Raw genomic sequence first — 15,779 nt, forward strand, 5'->3', positions numbered from 1 at the left:
CAGAGACTGCAACTAAAGGCAGGATGAATTTTGCAGTACGAATGTGCGAGCTACGTTCAAATCCATTTATCTGACTCCTGTATGGATTCAGTCTAATAGCACTCTATTTCAGCATTACGCTTTTGATCCATTTTTAATAAGTCCCTCCCCCCATTCCTCCTCGTCCAATTCAACTACTGCAAGGAATTTCCAAGATCTGTGGGCTGCGCGTTAGCTGGATCTCATTCGTTGAATGCGTACATGCATGAAAAAGAACATATTTTCTGTCAGAGTGCAATATGCTACAGTTTTTATTAGAAAGGATAGAAAATTGGAATTTCTGTGGATGTAAGTTCCCTCCAGTGGAAACCAAAATGAAGGAGTTAACTTTTTAGGTCTGTAATTTCCTGGAAGAAATCTCTTTTAAAGCTCACTTGTATCTCTTACTCCACATTGAGAAATCTGTAGGACTCTCTCTCCCAGCAATTCCTCTCAATTTCAACCTCCCGTTTGGCGTTTCTGAGACAATGAGCCTCTACGTCCCGACACCAGACAGGTTTCTTTGTCTCTTTACGTCAGAGTCCGCAATAAATCTGCGGTTCGTTTGTTAAGGGGTTTTTTCCAATCCCTTTTCCAGCACTGTTTATACAGCTGCCCTGCTCTAACCGGGGCTTTGACGCAGACGATAAGCTCTCAGGTCCGTCTACAAGTTAACGTGCGACCGTGTTTTTCAGGGATGACGTCGCATCCAGCTCCACCTTCACCCTGGAGGACAGTGCCATCTGCCTTACGTCGGAGCAGAGCACCATGGACGTGGACATGGATCGAGATGACGGATCGGTTCTTGACGTCTACCTGGTGGGTTCATTTATTTCAGGTTATTCTTGTTTAAATATTGACTAGGCTTCAGCTGGATATACTGACTTATTCTCTTTGTTTCACAGTGAAAGGAGCAGCTTTACAAACATTCATTTTCTCCTGCCAAGCATAAGACAATCGCCACACCCCCACTGGACAGGCCATGCTGGCGTTTGACTCACTTTCAGTGCTGCTAGATCCATGTTACCACTTGTCTTTGCCAACACATCAAAAAAAGTACTGAGATTTCCACTGGTTGTTGGACGAAAAGTCAAAGTGAAGGAGATCTGCGAGGAACCATGCAACATACCGTGTCACGTGCTGTACATCAGACTGAGCTTTCAGAACATGCGTCAACGCCGCGGCACCATTAGGTTTTATATGTGTGTACTGTTTTCAAGGCCTACAAAACAACTTCAGCATATTTGAGGAGACGGTAGATGCAAACCATTCATGTGTTTAGATGTTTTGTTTGGGTTTTTTTCTTTCCCTGCTGTTCAGAAAGACATGAAGGACACTTTTACGATTCGCGACTGCTTTAGTTGCTGTTAAAATGAGAAATGTTTACACTGAATTTATGGTGGCATCTTTGTCCCCAATGAGGAGGGACGCCGCGTTGTCAAACGAAGGACACAAGTTGGTTTTGTAGCCGCATCCAACACCTACCAGGAAAGACTCCTGTGAACAGACTAGATACTGAAGCTGCCGAGGCCAAACCCGAGGTGCGATCCGGTTTAAGCGGCCTGCATTTTTTCCTAACTGTGCCGCCCGGAGAGGAGCGTGAAGCGAGCAAAGACTGCGGCCAGGCCTCGTCTGAAGCCCGGAGCAGGAGGCACTTTTGCCATGTTATGATTTCTGTAAGACGGATTTCTCCAAGGACACTGCTTTAGGCGGGTGGGCTACCTGATAGAAGCACAGATGTGTGAACATGCACTTTTTAAAAGAATCTTTATTATTCAAATGCACACTTGTTTTGTCGTTGACACTACATGTACAAAGACAATGAAGCAACACTGTAGATATTTTTTTTTCTGTTTGATGTGGAACTACTAGTTTCATGAGGTTTGCGTCATGACTGAAGATGCTTTTACTCAGGATATCCTTTGATACTGAATAAGTATGTCCTCTTTAAGTTCAAGTTCTGAGACACTCGGTGGCGGTCCAGTACCGCTCCATCAAAATCATATCCAGCTATAAGTGTTTGAACTCCACGATCACGTCAGTTGAGACCATAATTTATTATGTAAATCCCAATATTTTACCATTTGCTGAAAATATACTTTCATCGCTGAATGTATAGACAATGCGTATTTATATAAAGAAGAGACTCCTATAAATAAAAAATTGAAACTCTGTGTCTGCCTGTGAATGCTCAAAACATTTCATGTCATGCGTTTGCAGGTCATAGCTGTGGATGTTTAGGAAGTGGCGGTCTTTAGTGAGAGTATGGGCAGAAACCCTAGGCGTGCAAACACGGTGGTAACACGTAAACTCCACGTAGAAACGGCCGTGACCTGATTCTGTTCCAACGCTGATTATTGCGGCTTTCCACAGAAACCAGTTTCATTGTCACGCCAGTGTGAGGAAAAGAATACGATCGGTTCTGCTGTATATTAACTTTAATTTACAGGACATTGCAAAACATTTACTGTCAAATAAAATTTCTCATATACAGTTTAAAAATATACAAACTATTTAAAATACAGACAAAACTGAAATCACTAAATGCATTCTGCTCATGTAGCTACAAATAATGAAATAATTTACCCAAAAAAAATCACCTCATGAAATTGTGCTTACATACAAAAGCGCCCATGACCAGCATGATCTAGCTAAGATCATAAACAACTACTTTTGTTTTAAAGCTCGAGGGGCATCTGAATAATTACAGATTCTGTAGATCTTACCTCGTTCACTTCAATAAAATCAATCCAATCTCAAAAAAGAAAAAAAAAATCATGAACTTAGTTAAACTTAAAAGGTCAAAGATGGTATGTATGGTAATTAAATTAACCCAATAAAACAAAAATATACAAATATAATTAATTATAATTATAGAAGATGTAGCTGCCAGTCAAGTTGTGCTTGGGGTCCTGGTTACCTCGTTGAATTCAGAAAAGGATGGGCTTCCCAGCGGTTTTCTCCTGGACGTAGGAGCTGAAGCGTTTGAGGAACTTGGGATACTCTCTCTTGGCCACAGGTCTGAGGATTGATGCTGGAAACCAGCCTCCGGGGTTCACTGCAGTCACACAGAGAAATATAATCAGGAAACAGTGTGTTCCCGCTGACTTATGATAAAACTATTAATAATAAACCTGCACAGGCAGCTGTGTGGGATGCCCTCTGGCGGGACGTGGTGATTTAATATTTATGTTTTTAAATGAACTCCCTCGACTCGCTCGGCATCTCTGACAATAAACTGGCTTATTCATCCTGCAGCGCTGCTTTATGTAATAACCTGCTTGTCTGCAGGGGCAGAAGTTGCAGTCTGGACTACAATTTCAAAGTAATACCCCAGGCCGGGTCATCCTCCTGTCAAAACTACAAAATTCATTTAACAAAAACAAAAAAGGGCCAAAACAAAGAATGGCATGTCAGTCATTCAAACGAATGAATAACCAATTCTATATTTTCTTTGATGGTCTAACAAACACTTCCATTAGACTGAATAACCAAACATTCAGACATTCAAAGTGTGCTTTTCTCATCTGTCGTGTACAAAATCTAGTGATACATGTGAGGACTGTAAGACTAAATAGAGGCTTTGTTCTGCTGTCTGCTGAGATCAAAGCCAGATGCTCTTAAGAGGCACTTACCATTGGCAACATAGCTGACCCTGCACGAGATGTTGTCTCTGCTGATCTCTTTGTCGCCCTCTGGTGGACTAACCAGCGTTTGGCAGATCATTGCAACATTAAGTTTGGCACGAACACACCGGTTTGTTAGCTGAAAGTGAAAAATACATGAATAAATAAATAGGAGTAAAAACAAATTAAATCCCCCAAAACAGACACATATCTCACTGTAACTGATATGACTGACAGACTTTGGTTAACATTGTTCTCCCATTTACTCAATAAGGCCTTGTTTGACAAGATGATGTTTGATACTAACATGAACTAGATGCACTGTTACAGCACTTGGAGGTGTGAAGAGAAAAATATGCATAAGCAGTATGTTTACCCAGCTTTCTTTGTCAGGCATAATGTATTAAACCTCAAATGTAAGAGTTGTTCTTATACCAGGAGCAGTGCTTATGTCTGTTTTCAGTCATCCAGGTCATGGCACGCTTAAGCACTCGAGCTGAAGGCAACTGGACGTGTTTTTACTTTCATTAAGATTTTTCACATCTCATCAGAGAGTCTTCTTCAGTCATAAAGGCCCAAATATTTAACCTCTACTGGGATTGGCCAGAGTCGCCTCTATTTTTTGAGGCGACTGAGGTCCTTCAACATCTGCCGGACAATGCTTGGGATTTTCTACAAGTCTGTTGTGGCCAGTGCGATCCTCTATGCTGTTGTATGCTTGGGGAGTAAATTGAGGGTTGCTGATGGTAAGAGACTCAATAAACTGATCCGCAAGGCCAGTAATGTTGTGGGGATGGAGCTGGACTCTCTTGAGGTGGTGTTAGAGAGGTGAATGTTGTCCAAGATAAAGGCAATGTTGGATAATTCCTCCCACCCACTCCATGACATGCTGGTCAGTCACAGAAGAAGTTCAGCAAGAGACTAAGATTACCAAAAAGCACCACTGAACGACACAGGAAATCATTCCTGCCTGTGGCCATCTCCCTCTACAACTCATCCACTTAACACACTGTATACTGCAATAGCTACACCCCTTTTGCACATTCCCTTCTTTCTTATTCAGATATTTATCAATAAGTAACTTATATGTATGTATATATTGTGCTATTTCTTACTTTTTGTAATGTCTGTCTTTGTTACTGTTTGTACTGGAGCACTGTAACCAAAATAATTTCTCCTAAGGATCAATAAAGTGTTCTGATTCTGTTCTGATTGTCACCTTGGGGGTGGTCCTGAGAGTTTTTGACTCACCCTGTCATCATGTCAAAAGGAAAGATGTTTCACCTTCACAAACCTAAAAAGAAGTAAAGCTGCCTTTAACTCAAGTGCTTAGCACTGGGACTCTGCTGTAACCCGAAGTAATTGTCTTGTGTATGACTTTATGAGCCTCTCACATGATTGTGCTCGGGATCATTGTCCTGTCGCGTGACCCAAGCTTTAGCTGCCAGTGTCAGATTTGACTCTATAATACTTCATGAGTTCATGAAAGGTGCTCAGGTTCCTGTGACTCCGAAACATCATTCCTCCACCACTGTGTCTGACAGTTGGTTTGATGTGCTAATGCTGATATGCTGTAGTTTTAAAACTACTTCAGCCTGAAATATACATGTAAAAAAACGTATTATTATGATTATACGACTATTATTACTATTTTTGTTAGGCTGTGAGATGGGTTAATGATTAGCCGTACTGTTGATTTTCATGCATTTTTTGTACAGTGTCAGATTTTTTCACCAAAACAATTACTAATTGGGGAAAAAAAGAAAGAGAAGACTTTAAGTTGGACACACACACACACACACACACACACACACACACACACACACACACACACACACACACACACACACACACACACACACACACCCCTGCAGAAAACAGAGTTTGAAATTTTCCAGCATGCTTTGAATAGCGAAGAGTAGCGCCATCTGGTGGACAAATCTAAACATTTTAAATTGAAGCGAATTTCAATGGGGCATTTTTTGGCCTTAGATCAAATGTAGATGTGCATAGCTTAACCATTTTAAGCTAATTTAAGGAGTTGAGACAACTATTCTAAAATTTAAAAAATATATATTTTGGCAAATATCAGCTATATTCATTCAGCACAGCAGAAAATAGAAAATAAAAGAAATAAAAGAAGTAACAGAAAATAAAAAACTGAATGGCACACAATGTCCTGAACATCATCTATTAATTAAATGAACACAGCACAACAGTCTAGCGCTAAAAACACAAGGGAAGCCTCTGAGGGTTAATCTTACAGGTACATCATCATGCTCCACAGAGATGTTGCAGACGATCCATGTGTCGGGTTCACTTTCATTTCTCGGTGGAATCATCCTGATGACTGACAGGAAGAGCACATCTCTCTGAGCGACAGGCCACACTGTCTAAAACAAAGGAGACACGTGATCAATTCAATCAATCAAAAACAGGCTGTGCAATATAACTGATGAAATGTGCATTGTGTTTCACTGTGCAGTGTGCACTCAGTATACCTTGTGCGTCTGGTACACAATGATGGCATTATCAGAGAGCTTTTCCACAACGTGGAAATTTTCAACGGTGGCTGTGGGAGGGAGAGTTCACATCAGGTCATGGCAATAACACAAGGAAAGTCAAATAGTAATAATATGTTGGACTAAAACACAGATCTTACTCTCCCAGTCCAATCGGACTGCAGTGTCCCAGAAGTAGTGGCAGACCTCATGTCCAGTTACCCCCTTCACAGCATGTGTCGCTTTGAGGGGATCCAGGACGATGCCGTTCTCCTCCACTTCCCTCCTGTATACCTGTTACACAGCACCACAGACAGAATATTATAAACACACTAACAACTTCACCCGTTACTAAAAACTAAGATGATTTTTTTCAGGCTTTTAAAAGTTTTAAATCACCGTGTATTTCAGCGGCGTATTTTTTCACTGTAGCACAAATAAGTTACTACTGCAGTACATTTTAAAATGTGAATGAGATTTAAATATTCACAGCAAACAACAGAAATAATTCATGTTTTCTGTCCTCACCTTCATCGCCCCTTCTTCTGCTACCAGTTGCCAGTTGGCACCTCCACCCTCCTCCTGGATGGAGTAAGCCATGTGATTCTGCACAGTTTCCTCCACCTAAGAGTCAGATATTATAGTATTACAGTATTTATATGCCTGAGCGATCGTTACACCTTCTACCTGTGTATTTAGTTGTTTTTTTTTTTTAAACAGAGGTGTTGATAAAAATAAGAGAAGCCATGAATCCCAGAAATGTCTTAAGCAAATTTACTATCCAACTAAATAAATATTACACACTTGATATTGCTTGGGTGTGTTCAAAACCTCAACAACGCGTCACGGTCCCTGATTTCTCCCAGAATTTTGACTTCCTGTATAGTCAGGTGGTGCTATATACTGAGCGCAACCTGACTCTGATCCTCGGAGCACAGGAAACGTTTGTGAAATCCTGCAGGGAGTGGTTTAGCAGGCGTTTACGTGACGTTCCCAAACACAGCACTTGAGGGCTGAATCAGTGGATGTTATCTGAAGCAGATGACTGATTAGCTCGATCGAGGACGAGGAAGGAGAGTGGGTTTAGAGCTGTACATCGGAGAGAGATTTTAAAAAGAAGAAGGAATAAACTACAAAAACTGAAAAAGACCCCAAAAAAACCCCAAAAAACCCCCAAAAAACCCCAAAAAACTAGCATTTCATATGAATCTGTACTTTAATATTGCAAGTGAGCACAAAATGATGTGATTAAGATTAAGGTCAGGTATGTCAGCGTCATCAGCACCAAGAAGACTTTGATTTGTACAGGGATGATAAGACAAAGATAAGAGCAGCAACTTGTTACCTTAAATTTTAACAAAGGTGGACAGGAGGAGGGTGAATAGCACAAAGCAAACAAACATAAATATGGTTCGCACCTTGTTGGCAAATCTGTGTGTGCCGATGCTGGAATATTCATGACCGGAGGAAGCTGAAGGCAGTTGAACTTTCCAGACCGTCCTTGACTGGCTCTGAGGGAACGAGCAGATGAGTTAAGATGAGAAATGGGTTTATGGAGGCCATGAATGAGAACATTGAGACAGCAGTGAGGAGGGTGACAGATGGGTTCAAGGTGGTGTTGCTGGGCTCTGAGACCCTTCTCGTGATGGACAGACTGATATATGAGTTTAGAGAAGAGTCTCTGCAGACTATGAGTTCATTTAAGTTCAGTTTTATTTGTCATATGCAAGTTAGCACAGGGTCAACATTGCAATGAAATGTATGTGATGAGCAGAAGACAGTCACTCAGCAGTATAGTACAGTAAAAAAAAGAAAAACATTGTAAAAGAGCAAAATATTTATAAAATATAGTAAATATTTTGCTCTGACTATGATGTTCACATACAACAATGTGTTCTATAATGAGAGTAGGGAGCAGGTGGAAGAGAGCCTGGGGAGGTGGAGGTATCCTCTGGAGTGAAGAGACATGAAAGACAGTAGAAGAAAGACCTAATATGTGTGTGTGAATGAGAGGGAGACAGGTGTAACAGTGAAGATGCAAGGAGGAGGCAGCCTAATTTTGACCTAAAATGAACAGTAATTAATATAATATTATAGCTTGAGTGTTTAATCATAAGAAAGTTTTGCACAGGCCTCTATGCAGTCCCCCAAGAGCTACATTTCAGTCTAAAGGCCTCGGTTAGCATGTTAAATGTTAAAGTTCACAACAGTGCAAAAACACTGAAAGAGTGTGGCTTGTTTGGAAGGGTTGCCACAAGAAAGCTTCTTGTCTCTCTCTAAACAAAAAAGGAAGAACATGGCTGCACAGCTTATCTGAACAAATCACTAATAAGACCTTTGGACAGGCAAGACCAAAGTGGGAATGTTTGTCCATGAAGAACTGCACTGTGTGTGTTGAAAGCCAAACACAGCATATCAATAAAAACATCAACATAGTGGTGGTGGTGGTGTGATGATTTGGGGTTTGTTTTACAGCCACAGGATCTGGCCACGTTACAGCCAGCCAAGAACTCCTCTCTATAACAAAGTCTTCTTCAGTCAAATATGAAAGTATTTGTCCCACAGCTACTGTAAAGCTTTACCCGCATACAATTTGACAATTATCTGATGCAAAGCATCAAATCTACAGCAGAATGACTGGAAAAAAGAGAAGAAAAATCAAGGTGTTGCAATGGCTCAGTCAAAGTCCAGAATGAGCTGCGCATAAACAAATGCCCGCAAACCTCACTGAACTGAAGCAACGCTGTAAGGAAGCGTGGACCAAAGTTCCTCTATAATGATGTGAAAGGCTGATAAAGTCATACAGAAATCATTTTGGGACTTCAGGTTATTACTGCTAAAGGTACTTCTAGAAGCTATTGATTGGGGGATGCACTCAGTTTTCCACAGGACTTGACTTTCCTTTCCACGTGACTGTTTCTGTTCTACTTTGTATCTTTGGCCATTAATCCGTTTGGATCTTATCTCTCCTTGTCTACACGAAGAAATGCTGCCATTCCACATACACAGCTAATCAGCGAAGAAGTAAAATGGTTAGATTATATTCAATAGTTTATCCCAGTCCAATTAGTATTATTCAGATCTATGACTTAGAAGAAAGGAATTATAGCAAACTAGCTAAAGTATCTGGACTTTGTTTTTTTAATTGCTGTGTAGATAAACTAACAAATCAAGTGTGGCTACCGGTGAACTGTAATGCTAACAACAGAGTAATACTATTAAAGTCAGAGGAACCAAACACAAACACAAACAGGTATAAAGGGAGGTGTCGGCATTCCAGACAACACAAAATAAATAGAATGTGTCGTATAACCAGGACACAGAGACCTACTGTAACTGGATGGCTGCAGGTCTGCACAGGGATCCATCTTTGAGTCTCCTGCTTCAGCAGCTGTTTCTTCTTACTTTTCCGTGACTGCTTCGGTGAACTGTGCAACGAAGTCCCGGTACTCATTTTCTAACTTACTCTCTGAACAAGTGTGGGTAGGTGTGTCCCGCTCCTCGTGTGTTTGCTCTGTGACTGTTTCTATGTCTCTACCCCACACACCCGCAGTTAAACTTCACATACATAACCAAACACTGATAAGTTTGTGGTTGATTGACTCAGGTAGTCTAACTCACAGGAAATGCTTCCCGGCTTACCTTTACGCACAGAGAGAGAGCGAGAGAGAGCGAGAGAGAGAGAGAGAGGGAAGGAACTGGTTTGTCGAGATCAGCTGAGATCAGGACATACATGAGGAGCTCTTTTAAAGGCACAGGCCAATCAGTGTCAACATGAACAGAGAGTGTTACAGGACCTCAAACTGTCCACTTGTTTCATGTTTACTGAGCAGTGACTGTAGGAGTTGAATTTCATAACATGTTTACAGTAGCCGCTTTTATCCGGATAGTTGGATCATGGAAAGGACCGGGGAACTGACTTTTCCTGTTTTTCTTGCTGCCTGGACACAGGCTACAGTCTCCTTTTCCTTTGGATGCGATCTGATTTGCATTTTCAGCAGGCGGACCAACACCGGAGCTAACTTGCATTAAAGTGTATGTAGTGTAAAGTATTCACCGCTAGATGTCAGTAGTTATTCTTTCTAATGTTGCCATGATTGTGTTTAAGGACTGATGAATAAGTAAAATACAGACTACAGCTGAAAGTTAAAAAATAACTACCCTTTATAAAAAAGAAGAAAAAAAAAAAGAATATTTTCGAAATCTGTCAAAAAACAAACAAACAACCTGATTAAAATAAAAATGACTACATTAACTGAACTTAATTCAAGCTTTTTACCCACATTTGAAGCCACTGGACATCTCTGAGAAGTCAGAAATTAATCAAGTATCACATACAACCACTAAAATTAGTGTTGTTCAGGAATGCAGTAACAATATTCAAGCATATTCTGGTGGAATAACCATTGTAGAAACAAAAAATTCTGTAACAAGCAAAACTTAATTTAGGACTACTTTGGTAAACCTGACATTGGAAGGTGGTGTGAAAATGTAAACGCTCTACATAAATTACACAGATGTGATACAATGCAGCTGACAGTAAAAAACACAAAAATATTATATACACAGAGATATAGATTATACACAGACACACTTAAAGTGTTAATAAAATAGGTCCAAGAATGGATCCCTGTGGAACACCTACACTGATGGCAACGCTTTTAATCAAGTTCAAGATCTTTCGTGACACAATAAAGTGCATTTTTTCTGACTCCAGGTCTGTGTTTGTAATAACTTAAAAACTAAACTAAACCATAAAACACCAAAAACACCAAAAACACTTACAGTTTTTTGTATATTAATTTTAATTTACAGAACATTGTCAAATTGCAATACATTTAGTGCAAATAACACTTCTGATGTACAACTTAGAAATATACAAAGTGTGTAGATTACTGACAAAAATATCAAAATTAAAAAGACTAAATGCATTCTTCAGCTGACACCGCTCAGATTTAGCTCTTATCATTATCGGCAAAACAATTATCCAGATCCCTCCTAACCTCAAATCTCTTTTTTCAAACCATGCAGATCTACTGACTGCTAAACTCCCAACTATTGATGGCATTGAACACAGTCGAAATTGAAACCTTGAGGTAAGATGATGTGAAATGCTGACCCTCCCCCTCCCAACCCCACCCAGTTTGATTTCAGTGTTGATAAATGCACGTCTGGTGGCTGAACAGTAGAGAAAGCCAGAACTCCTGGCGTCTAAGGCATACTGGGGGTAGTTTATCAGTCAAAGTGCAGGAAACCACTGCACGGTAGTGTGGCATCTGAAATGTAAAATCATCTGACTGAGAACATAAGGAACACATTATAAAATGATAATCCTATTTAACATTTAGTAACAATTCCGCTTAAAAGCAGCAGGAGTAATTTATAAATCTGACACTCTTGAGTGAACAGAAAGATTTTCTTTTCCCTGCCTCACCAGGGTCTGAAAATAGAGATGAGAAAACCTAGAGGGTACAAAATGTATTCATTCAGCTCTCAAAGAAAGAGAGGAATCTTCAAACCAGACACTAGGGCCGGTCCTTTGCAAATATCTGTCAGCAACAGCATGCTGACTGACAAATACATGCAAATACCGCAACTTAGCATCTAACTAACGACATCATCTGGATAGTTGAAAATATTGTCCAACACAAGTCAATTAGACTTAGTAAGTGCTCCTCATCACTCTTGTTGTATCTAATCTGCCCATTTCTGTCATCAAATTCAAGCATTTAAGAGTCAATTCACATTTATCACAATTGATAATCTATTTGAAATCTTACCGTTTTATCTGTACAATACATTGTGTCCACGGTGTTCTCTGAAAGCTACTTTATAACAATCTAGAAATGTAAAGACTTCAAAGCTTTAGGCTCTGACCCCCCATCAAACTACAAAGAGTCGTCACAAGAGGATCAGCAAAAGGCAAGAAAGAGGAAATAGTGTACCACACCTCATCTGTGCTTTCACTGTAAGTATCTGTTCTCTTTCCTCTTTCATGGTAGTTACTTTAGCAGCAGCAAAACAAGTAGCTGTAATACTAGTGATTAGAGCAAACCCCCCAAAAGTTCAAGAAAAGTTTAATCATAGTAAATGTACAAAACAATTTACAAAAAAAAAAGAACCCTAACAAAAAAAACCAAATAAAAAACAAAAAGTTAATTATCGGTAACAATTTGAAGACTGTTTAGGAAATGTTTCAGCTTACGTACAAACGAACCCATGACCAACAGGTTACAATCTAAGATGATAACTACTGATCCATTAGGGCCAAAAGCAGTCTCATCTTCAAGCAGCACGTCCTGATGGTGCGGTGACACGTGAATGGTCATGTGATCTTCAACAGTCACTTCAACAACGCAGTCTCCCCAGCAGGTGAACTTGGCACCTCTGAAAGCTGAAATGAGCAGGATTAAAAGAATACAAAGAATAAATTGAAGTAAGTGTATGGATCTGCTGGCTGATTCAAAATAACAGATACGACATCAACCAGGAGATATCTCAAATAGTGTAATAAAGTCAGGATACAAAACAAAAGAATACAAATACAACTAAGTATAGAAGATCCCGCTGCTAATAACAGTGTTTCTGTGGTTACCTGTTTAAATTTAGAAAAGGATAGGCTTCCCAGCAGTTTTCTCCTGGACGTAGGAGGTGAAGCGTTTGAGGAACTTGGGATATTCTCTTTTGGCCACGGCTCTGAGTACTGATGCTGGAGCCCAGCCTCCGGGGTTTACTGCAGCCACACAGGAGTGAGGGAATAAAGACAAAGATGAAAACAAAAACCAATGTGTTCCTGCTGACTTATGATAAAACAATTAACAATAACTCAGTGATTCAGTGCACAGAGAGCTGTAACTGTTTAGAGGTGCCCTCTAGTGGGAGAAGGAAATGTAAGATTTATTAAATGAACATCCTTTGAACTGCTCAGCATCCCCGGCAATAAACTGGCTCAAGATTCCCCCTGCAGCGCTCCTTTATGTAACAGCCTCTTAGAGAAGAGGCAGCCTGGACTGAAATTTCAAAGAAACCCAGACTGTGTGATCCATGTGTCAGAGCAGCTGTACTAAGTGTAAAAATGCTGATATCAGATTGTTTCAAATGAGGATAAAGGTGTATATTCATTTGTAACTTGTGACACAAGATGTTACCAAGCTAAAGATTGTCACATTGGATCCAGATACACTGAAACTACTCGATACATAATTTTTCTTTTAAGGCCTTTTGTTGTCTCTATATGTAAATCAACAATAATTTCTTTGTCTGAACCATTTAAACTGAATCCGAGGATCAACCCAGCTGATATATGTATATGTGCCAGCTGGAACATTCCATGTGTGCTTTTCTCACTTATTGCCTAGTGTTTTTTCATATAAAGTGGGGCAATAATGAACTTGAGTTTGATTACTTACAAAGAAACAAACAATTTCTAACTTTTATGGTAGTTTCATTTTGAAGGAGAGAGACAAAATATCAAGCAAAAAAATCTAGAAAAACATGTTACATAAATGTTATAGATCATTTTGCACGTCATTGACTCCTAAGTATTTGATGCTCTACAATCCAGACAGATTTCTGTCTCCCACACTGATAACAATCAGTCAGTCATTTACAGAAAGCAGCTTGTTCGGTGTATAAAGCACACCTGTCCACAAAATCCATTCCAACCTCTCCATTACCGTGGGTGAGACCAAAGAGCTGCCAGAGGGTATCAAGGACCAGATCTTAGACCTGCAGACAGGCTGGAATTGTCTACAAGACCATCAGCAAGAAGCTCAGTGACTGATGGTTATACATTTCTCAATTTCTAAATAATCGCACCAACAGTCATCCTCAGGTTGGAGCTCCAAGATTATGCCTATGATGTGAAGATGATCACGCGAAAGGTGATGGATCAGCCCAAAACTAAACTGAAGGAGCTTATTAGTGATCTGAAGGCAGCTGGGACCACAGTCACCATCAGCAACACACTACACTGCAAAGGACTGAAATCTCACAGCACTAGAAATCCCCCTGCTCAAGAATGCACATTTACAATGATAATAATATAATAATAATACAATAATTATTTCCCACCACTGTATGTGTAGGGACACATGCAGACTGAGTAAAACTGAAAAACTGATTTGAGGTTTGGTTGGAGCCTCTGGCATTTACAGTAGGTTGCATTATAGCAGGATTGTTGTTGCTACACAGGTTTGGTTTTGCTGGCCGTTGATCTTGCCTCAGGCACATATGCTAAGATCAAAACTAGATGATCTTCAGAGGTACTTACCATTGGCAATGTAGTTGATCTTACACATGATGTTGCCTCTGCTTATTTCTTTGTCACCCTCTGGTGGGCTGACCAGCGTTTGGCAGATCATGGCAACATTGATTTTGGCACGAACACACCGGTTTGTGGGCTGAAAGTTAAAATAGACAAATAAATACAACAATAATAATAATCAAAAACAAAATACAAACAACCCCCCAAGCTAACACAACTCTTACTGTAGATGAACTGACAGGGTGAGTAAGATTAATGCTGTTCTTCTGTTTCGCCCCAAAAAAGTCTTGTTTAAAAATAAATAAATAAAAAATAAAAAAAATCACGATGTTTGTAAAAGCTTTAATGAACTAAACACAGTACTTTGATGTAAACAAATACAAACATGCTCAAAACAGTCTTTGTCTGACAAAAACACAGTTAATGCATTAAAGCTCAAATCCAGACCTAATTACTCTCTGACAACAATCTACTTGCTATTTACATTAGTGTGCATACTAACATAATATATGCAGAAGAGACTCATTAAGGCTGATTTGATAGGCGGACACAAAGTGTTGATTTCAGAATCTAACAGTGAAAATCTATTATCCCAATTTGCTTTCTGTTTTTAGATGGAAGTTTCTTATCATTGAAAACTAACCACAGTATATAATGCTGTAGATACTGTACTCCAGTGTTTTGCAGGCAGGCACAGACAGATTAACCATCTCAACATTTGCCAGGAAAGAGCGTGTTTATGACAGCAAATGGCTCCCCGAGATGGCAATTTATCCTGGAAACTTACTGTGTGTTTATAGCAGCAGAATTGAGGCAGTAACTGTGAGACTGTCTCACAAAGTCCTCACTTCTCTTGGCACTGCTAACTTAGTGTTATATTTGGACTGTTTCATCATTCAGAAGCATACCAAGATTTCAATGAGCCTGATATGTAATCACTCACTGCGCCAAAGTGTAGGCACAACAGCATGTTTAACACCACTCAGTCGCTGAATGGTATCAGAGAGTTGGGCGGTTATATGAACACGTGATGGAAAACAATGCAAGCCTCAGAGGGTTAATCTTACAGGGGCATCATCGTGGTCCACAGAGAAGTTGCAGACCAGCCACGTGTCGGGGTCGTTTTCATTTCTTGGTGGAATCATCCTGATGGCTGACAGATACAGCACATCTCTCTGAGAGGCAGGCCACACTCTCTAAAACATGAAAGACAAAATTCAGCAGGCAAATCAATCAAAAACAGGTGGTTTAATGCTACTGATGAAAAGGCACCATGTACTCAGTATACCTTGTGTGTCTGGTACACAATGATGGCATTATCAGAGAGCTTTTCCACAACGTGGAAATTTTCAATGGTGGCTGTGGGAG

General features: G+C 40.0%; 2 protein-coding genes across 3 annotated transcripts in view; one reads left to right on the forward strand and one right to left on the reverse strand.

Moving 5' to 3' along the window:
• pip5k1bb (phosphatidylinositol-4-phosphate 5-kinase, type I, beta b) overlaps positions 1-2,192 on the forward strand; it is a 32,183-nt gene extending 29,991 nt beyond the window's left edge. For both annotated transcript variants that reach the window (XM_005722297.1, XM_005722298.1), the window contains exons 14-15: positions 714-837; positions 924-2,192. In XM_005722297.1, coding sequence (XP_005722354.1) covers positions 714-837; positions 924-926 — 127 coding nt within the window. In that variant the 3' untranslated portion in view covers positions 927-2,192. The remainder of the gene's footprint in view (positions 1-713; positions 838-923) is intronic.
• A 256-nt stretch (positions 2,193-2,448) lies between these two features.
• Positions 2,449-15,779, reverse strand: part of cert1 (ceramide transporter 1) — a 29,218-nt gene continuing 15,887 nt past the window's right edge. Inside the window, exons 12-17 of the mRNA XM_005722410.1 lie at positions 6,674-6,769; positions 6,307-6,439; positions 6,146-6,216; positions 5,909-6,037; positions 3,654-3,783; positions 2,449-3,076 (exon numbers count right to left, since the gene is read on the reverse strand). Coding sequence (XP_005722467.1) covers positions 2,949-3,076; positions 3,654-3,783; positions 5,909-6,037; positions 6,146-6,216; positions 6,307-6,439; positions 6,674-6,769 — 687 coding nt within the window. The 3' untranslated portion in view covers positions 2,449-2,948. The remainder of the gene's footprint in view (positions 3,077-3,653; positions 3,784-5,908; positions 6,038-6,145; positions 6,217-6,306; positions 6,440-6,673; positions 6,770-15,779) is intronic.

Source organism: Pundamilia nyererei, unplaced genomic scaffold, assembly GCF_000239375.1.
Source record: "Pundamilia nyererei isolate P.nyererei 1_Seehausen unplaced genomic scaffold, PunNye1.0 scaffold00006, whole genome shotgun sequence".
Classification (NCBI taxonomy): domain Eukaryota; kingdom Metazoa; phylum Chordata; class Actinopteri; order Cichliformes; family Cichlidae; genus Pundamilia; species Pundamilia nyererei.